Raw genomic sequence first — 7,547 nt, 5'->3', positions numbered from 1 at the left:
AAATGAAAAATTTGAAAGATATTCTAATTGTTTTTCTTTTTTGCTTTCTTACCAACTCCCTCTCAAGTATATATGTGTATATACGTATATATAGAGATGTATATGTATATATATATGTATATATAAAAGTTGGATCGAATATTAACAAAACCTTAATGAACCGTTATGTATTAGGATTATGAAAAAATAATCCCGCTATAACAGTCTTACGATTTATACCGTATTTTATTATTCTTCATATTTATATTACACAAAGATGTATACTTAATCGTATTGTTTTATCGATTTCAAATACAATTCGCCGATTCCTCTACCATTCCATATTATTAAATAGATTGAAACCGATATCTTTCTTAACGATTATTAACATCAAACCAGGTCACAAAAAATGCGTATATCTAGTCGATTTGTAAAGGGAAGATATTTAAGGGGAAAGGATCGAGAAGAAGAGAAAGAAGAAAAAATAGACTTTGTATTGAATCATGTTTACGGTACCGAGAGGGAAGGAATAAAAATATCTAACGTTCGTTAACGATACATAATTATCATATTCTTTTTTTTTCTTTTTTTCATTTTCTTTTTTTTTCCTCTTGTTACCAGTAGTAGCGATCATTACTACCAATCCTCTCTCACCACATATCACGCAGCGATATATTTTTACTTTACAGATTTATATTTTATACAAATTACTTAGGCATTGTGATATTCAGGTTTCTCTTTGCTTAATTATCATTTTGGTTTGCTCTTGCTACCATTATCTCGGCAATTTACAAGCCTTTCTTTCATTTATACAAATCACAAGTACCTTACCCACATCGCTTTGAAAATTTATTGAAGTTTATTTAATCAACTATGCGTACAAAGAGACCTTTATATTTTTTATAATCATAATTTTGGTAATAGGTCATTACTCCTTGGCAATCGTCCTTACCACGAATGGACTAAGAAATACAATATGTATACAACGTTATAGCGACTTACTACAAAAGTGAACTGTACACACGACTATCCCATATATAATTGGTCTTCTATGTACGCAGAGTAGTGGAAAAAGAAAAAAAAAACCAAAGAATATATCGAAAATTAGTCACTCCGTCGTTTTCTTTCTTTTCTTTTCTTTTTTCTTTTTTTTTTTTGTTCTCCAGAGATTTCCTTTCTTTGTATCACAAGTATTAATATTACAATTATTTTTCTAAGATAGAATCTTACTTCCTTTTCATACACAATTGTAGAATATAAGCGTTTTGTTTACAATTAAACATCTTTTTCGTTAAATTTTTAACGATAGTTTGGCCGTCTTTGTTCTTTTCTTAGAAAGACCACGCTTGACATAGGAACACTTTGAAGCAGTGTCTTTATATAGATGTTTAGGAAAAAATCAGACTCTTTCGCTTTGAATTTTATATTTCTTCTATGTTTCAAGAAACATTATACTTCTTCTTCTTCATTTTTTTTTTTTCTTTTTAAATAAAATGCTTCTTCGCGCTCCTCTTGAACCATTTTTTTACAAGATATTTGTTACTATGTACGGTATATATGTACAAAGAATTCATTTATGTGTTCGACAAGTTATCGTTCCTTTCTAAACGGCTAATATTTAAAAATGATTACATTTAATTACCATACTCTGTGCTGTGGGAGGAGGAGTGAAAACTATTTGTAGAGTGTGTATTTTGTGTCTCGTGTGTTCGTATGCATGCGCGCACATGCATATATATATAATATATATATATATATATACTTTTTTGTCTACGCAAATTAATATTATGTACATTGTATTTTATATATATATATATATATATATATACTATGTGTGTTATATATATATAATATTATTTTTATACAATTTTCCTGATTTTTGCTATTTCTCCCTGATACATCAAGAGAATCATTCGTGAATGTTCTTACACTTGTCACATAGCAAAAACTGCCTCTCTTATGCTCTTATATAAAGTGGTGAAAATGAAAAATGACAATGGCAATGACGAAGATGATCGTAATAACATTAGTATGAAAAACAGTATAATGTGTAAATCAATATAATAGTTAGATTTAAAAATAATAACAGTAGTATAATATAAGTATTAGCGATTAATTTAATCACTAAGATGTACCCGCGTGGTTTGGATTGTAATCACTGATCTAACGCAACGTAAAATACATTACTAAAGATGGTGACGTTACAATCATTATGTCTCTATCATATAAAGTCAAATTAGTCTTTTCCATTTATAATATTTTGTTACAAGATAGTACAAGCAATGCCGGCATTAATCTTTTTCAAGTGTTCTCTGTCAATGAAATAAATTGAATCTTATTTTTGTTGGAAATTAAAAATTTCTTCCTTTTGTCGTGACTATGTTCTTTGATAACGATACTACCTTTACTAATGTTTTGTATATTTTTTTGTTGATGTTATTGTTGTTGTTGTTGTTGTTGTTTTATTTTTACTAGACATCGAAAAACGCTTGGAATGCAACGACATTAAACATATAAATTAATGTTAATGCATTGTTATATTTTATTCATCTCGAACGATATACATATAAAATATGCGAGACTTTATATTTGTGAGGACTAACGTATTCTTAATAAATATAAAAAATATCCCTTTTCTATTTGTTTCTTTTTCTTATAAGAGAACACTTGTATATCCAAACATTTTTAGCGCTCGTTAAAAAAGTTACTGCATTATCCGTCTCGCTTGTTTGTCAGTTGTCTATTATTATCCAGCCCCCTGTCATTCATTGAGTCCAAAAATCTTAATCCAATATGCCCTGTACATTGTTCCTGCGTACACGATGTTTCAGGAAAATATTTCAAGTGTTTCCAAGTGTTTCACTGAGTGAGTAAAAAAGCAAACGTTTTCTTTTTGATTAACATCTTATTTCCTTGATAGCGCGATCCACCTATTCTACAGATTTTTAAATAAAAACTTTGCTTCTTTTTTTTTTCTTTTTTTTCGTTTTTTTTTTTTTTATATTAAGTCGAAAGGCCACTGTTCAAGGCCACAGGCCATGACAACGAATTAAATTTAATTAACGAGAAATTTTGTCGTTTCCGTTAATTTGTTGTAATTCTCAGAGACAGTTTAATAGCATTCTCATTTGAACATCTTGTACATTGGAAAGTCTTTCTCTCGAGCATATTGATTCTAGACTTCATATCTGTAAATTGACACATCACTATCCTTACATTCATCTCTTTCACACTTCAAACATACCTATGCATCGAATGACACGGAGCGTAAATTTCAAAACGCTTTTTGAACGTTAAATGCAAGGCAGCATAATGTAATTTTAAGATCTGGATCAAGTTATGCAACTAATATTCAGGTAACGTTATATATCCATTCTCTATTCACATTTGTTTTCTAATTATCAAGAATAGTTTTAAAAATAAATATAATAAAAAAATGTGTACACACACGTACAAGTATATGCAATATAATATTTGCAGACGTTTTGCTTTACGCTCTGCTAAATCGGACTTACCTTACCAACTAGTAAGGCTTATCATCAGTCACACACAAAACAATTTTTATAATTTATACCTTATATTTATTGCCTGTCATTCGGTGCACGCGCTGTCAAACAGGATCTCTCAGAGTGGCATAATGAATATTAACTATTTCAACTTAGTCTATACACACGCACTCACCGAAATTTCACGTAACTCGATGAAGGTTGCACTTAGGTATGTATTGATTCATATCCAAATGCCAACCTTTTGTCAAAGCACAGGGATAATGTGTAACAGCTTTACATCCGCGTTTAACGCAACCAATGTTCGCGCCCGTTAAACCGCAAGAATCACAAACCGACTTTGCAGCATCCCACACAGCTTCTTGCAAACCAGTCACTCTTCCACCTAGAAAAAAAAACAAAAAATCAGTATCCTTTAGTATCGTACAAATCCCAACGTCACTCTGCTCGATATCTTCGAACGCACGCGTATACTCACCAGCCATATAAACACCCGCAGCCCAAACAGCACACTGTTCGTGAAGCCAAACTTCCCAACGTTGTTCCTCGCCAGGAATTACGGTCATTCCAGTAAACATTGCATTAGTATTACTTTCGACCGAATTCCTTTTCTTTTTACTCATCTTCGCGGAAAACTGATCGGCCAGTCCAGCGTACCTCAGACTTCTTTTATTCTTTCCACCCTTCTTTTGCTCCGTCGTTATCTCCTGCTCGTCGGCCGAAAGGATTCCGTCTTCCAAACGTTCTTTTCCAATTAAATACGGACCAAATAAATCGCTTAAGACACCTGCTGGAACCTAGAAAAACAACAAATAATAAGCAAATAATAATAATGCCGTTGCAAGTACCGTTACGGTAATGAATCGTTTTCTAAACGAAACATATACGTACCGTGTACGTTCCCGGTGCAATATGAGGACCTGCCAAATTTGGATGAGGTCTAGATGGGTCTCCTGGTATGACACTGTGTGGGCCTTGTTTGCAAAATACACAAACCCACGTGGAGTCAGTCGTATGTGCGTCATATCTGGACGATAAAGTGGAACTAAAAAGACCTGCTCTACTGACTTTACCTATAAACGATGTTAAATAGATTAGATCGAAAGAATATAAAATGTAAATCGTTTAAAGTTATATACGTACCTCTATAATCTAAATCGTTTTGATGACTGAGCCTTTTACTTCTGCCTGCATTTCCATTACCAATAGTTTTTCTCTTTTCTTTATTTTTTTCTTCCTCTTCTTCCCTCGGCGCGTTAACCACTTGAATACTCAAAGGACTATCCCTTGGTCCTTCGACGTGAACCACTGGTCCACGAGATCTAATCGAACTCGCGTTTGATCCCGAGTCGTATGCCATTTCCCGATATCCTTCGATCTTCGTATTCTTCTTAACCTTCTTCGAGAATTCTTGTTTCTTCAAACTCTTAGACGTACGTCTCTTCTTAGAGTCCTTCTGAGGTGATTCGCTACCAACGTTTCCAAAAATATTCTCCGTAGATCTAGAGAGTTTCCTTTTACCACCTTGAACCTTTCCCTTCTTTCCTTTCTTTCCTGACAATTTGGTATCTACCGTAGAAGATACATCGGTAGGCTCTACGTTCTGAGTGTCCTTAGTTTGCAAGATATTATTTTCAATATTTTCAACCTTCGTTATATGTTCACTTTGACCAGAGACAGAAAATTCTACTTTAGTCTCTTCTTTTTTAACGTCTGGCTCTGTTTCAACGATACCGGCAAACATCTTCTCCAATTCTGATTCAACTTCATTGAACGGATTTGTATTGTTAACAGCTTTTGGACTCGTTACCTTCGAAAATTCAGTCGCGTCGTCGCTGGATTTTCTCCGCACCCTTTGATTCGCCGAGGTCGAATTTGTAGTAGAACTTTCGCTACTTCTCCGCCTCCTCACCGGTTGATTTTCTTCGTTTCTCTCTTCGACATTGTTTTCACTTTCGTTTTCGTTCTCTATCTCGTTTTCGTTATCGTGTTCGTTTTCGTTCTCGTTTACATTATCATTTATCTTTTCGTCTAACCTCTGCTCTACGCTCTCAACCTGTTCTTCTACTTTCACAGCTGTCGTCGGAGTACAATTGACTACTGCTTCCTCTGGTATCGACTCCCTCGTTCTCGGTTCCGTTGGTTCTGTTGGTTCAAGTTCCATGTCTTCTACTTCCGTCTTTGAATCTTTACTAAGTCTTACAGGTTTCTCTAATTTCCTTTTCCTACGTTGTTTGGTATTATCATTGGAATCGTCGTTACTGAATGCTGGTGATACAACTTCGTCTTCTCTATTTGGAGATTTGGACTTTTGCCTTTCAGGTGACATGCTTTTAACGCTCGATGTATCTTTTTCTTCGACCGGCATTACTATAACGGAACCTATATTTTCAGTACCGCCGAGCTTCTTATTTCCACCTTCTAATTTCTCCAACAAAGAGTCTACACCCTTTTTACCGCTCCTTTTTGGTAAGTTCTTGGGTGACCTAACACTCGTTTCTTCGTGCTTTTTGTCCCGTTCGGAAGACGATTCCCTTTTAGGACTGTCTGTAACATCCTTCTCCATTTTTGACGTAAGGTTGACGATAACAGGTAAAACATTCCTTGGCACTTGTGCAATTACACTCAACGTATCTTTACTTTTCGTAATTTCTGATTCTTTCTTTTCCGCGACCACACGTTCGATCGTTACACTAGGCGGCAAATTAATAACTTTTTGTGCGAAACTGTCGACACTTATCTCCTTAATCTTATCGTGGATGTTGGCAACACCTTTTAAGTTGCTTTCAAAATTTTTCACTGTAATTTTTGGAGTCGTTATTTCTTTTGTCGACAATGACACTGGTTCACTGACGGAATTAGGTGTTGGAACGGACGAACTAATTCCACTGTCCGAAGAGGTTTCTCCGTTAAGAGGTATCGGTGGAGAGATTATGTTTCCATTCCGACTACCTTTATCCACATTTCGTGCTGTTAAACTAATGGGAATATCTTGAGGTATACGAGAATAATTTTCTGGGATAATATCCGATGTAGCAGAAAGATCAAGTGTGTTCTGAGAACCTGGTGAGTTTCTGTACTGATTTTGGTTTTGTCTATTGTCAACTAACATTTGTAAACTAAACAACGGATTGCCAGGAGTATTAGATGGCGTAACAGTTTTTGATGGTACTGTAGGTGTATGCCATGTTGGTGGTGCTTGAGTATGCGCAAGTTGAGGAGTCAACTGTGGCGTTAAATGAGACGCTCTGGATATAGATGGGTGAGTATAAAAGCCAGCTGGATTCAAAGCAGCACCAGGTAATCCTGATGGGTGAATATTTAAGCCTACGATATACATAAATACATTGTAAAAGGTCCGACACGTTAATACTTCGATAAAAAATATTACAGTTACCATAAAAAATGTTACCTTGACCCTGTGTCATTGTGAGATGATTCCAAACTGTTTGAGGTGGAGGAGTGCCAACCGGTGGTCGGCTGTGACCCGGATATTGCCCCGACATTGCACCTCCTTCCCAATTTCCCAGTGTGATCTTAGAAGCGGCAGTTATGGGATCTATACTCTCAGCCTTATCTAATAACTCCTCCGTACTATACTCTTCTTTGATATTACCGTATCTGTCATTCAAGTTTGTTCCTCTTCCCCTTTTTTCATGTGAAAGCATAAATGTTCTTCCCTTAAAATATTTGTCTAAGACGAGCTTACTTTCTTGTTTCAAATTTATATCCAAAGCGGATTTACTATTCAACTTAATATCCGTGGATATGTTCTCTTGGGCTACATTAGGTTGTGTTGTATCGCACTTAAATTTACATGATAAATTATTCAAATTCAAAAGTTTCAATAAATCATCATTCAATTCTTTGTACTTCGCCGCAAAAGAATCGTTCGTGTTGCAGAAAAAATCTGTTTGTGTTATAACGGGATAACTTGTCTGTACTGTTCTCTTATCACCAGCAGCAGGTAAATCTAAATAAGGATACCTTTCCTTTATTTTGGCGTCTTTATCACGATTGTAGACACTTCTTGTGGCGTTTACCGACAAATCAAGAGGCTTG

General features: G+C 35.0%; 1 protein-coding gene across 4 annotated transcripts in view; it reads right to left on the bottom strand.

The window, feature by feature from the left end:
* Positions 1–206: 206 nt before the first annotated feature.
* LOC127063010 (uncharacterized) overlaps positions 207–7,547 on the bottom strand; it is a 12,466-nt gene continuing 5,125 nt past the window's right edge. For 3 of the 4 annotated variants that reach the window (XM_050992145.1, XM_050992141.1, XM_050992143.1), the window contains exons 3-7: positions 6,883–7,547; positions 4,629–6,812; positions 4,377–4,558; positions 3,964–4,282; positions 207–3,870 (exon numbers count right to left, since the gene is read on the bottom strand). The exon at positions 6,883–7,547 is cut by the window's right edge and continues 580 nt beyond it. In XM_050992145.1, the coding sequence (XP_050848102.1) occupies positions 3,668–3,870; positions 3,964–4,282; positions 4,377–4,558; positions 4,629–6,812; positions 6,883–7,547 (3,553 nt within the window). In that variant the 3' untranslated portion in view covers positions 207–3,667. The remainder of the gene's footprint in view (positions 3,871–3,963; positions 4,283–4,376; positions 4,559–4,628; positions 6,813–6,882) is intronic. The other variant, XM_050992142.1, reaches the window with a different exon arrangement.

Source organism: Vespula vulgaris, chromosome 4, assembly GCF_905475345.1.
Source record: "Vespula vulgaris chromosome 4, iyVesVulg1.1, whole genome shotgun sequence".
NCBI classification, from domain to species: domain Eukaryota; kingdom Metazoa; phylum Arthropoda; class Insecta; order Hymenoptera; family Vespidae; genus Vespula; species Vespula vulgaris.
This window is presented reverse-complemented; position numbering and strand designations above follow the sequence as displayed.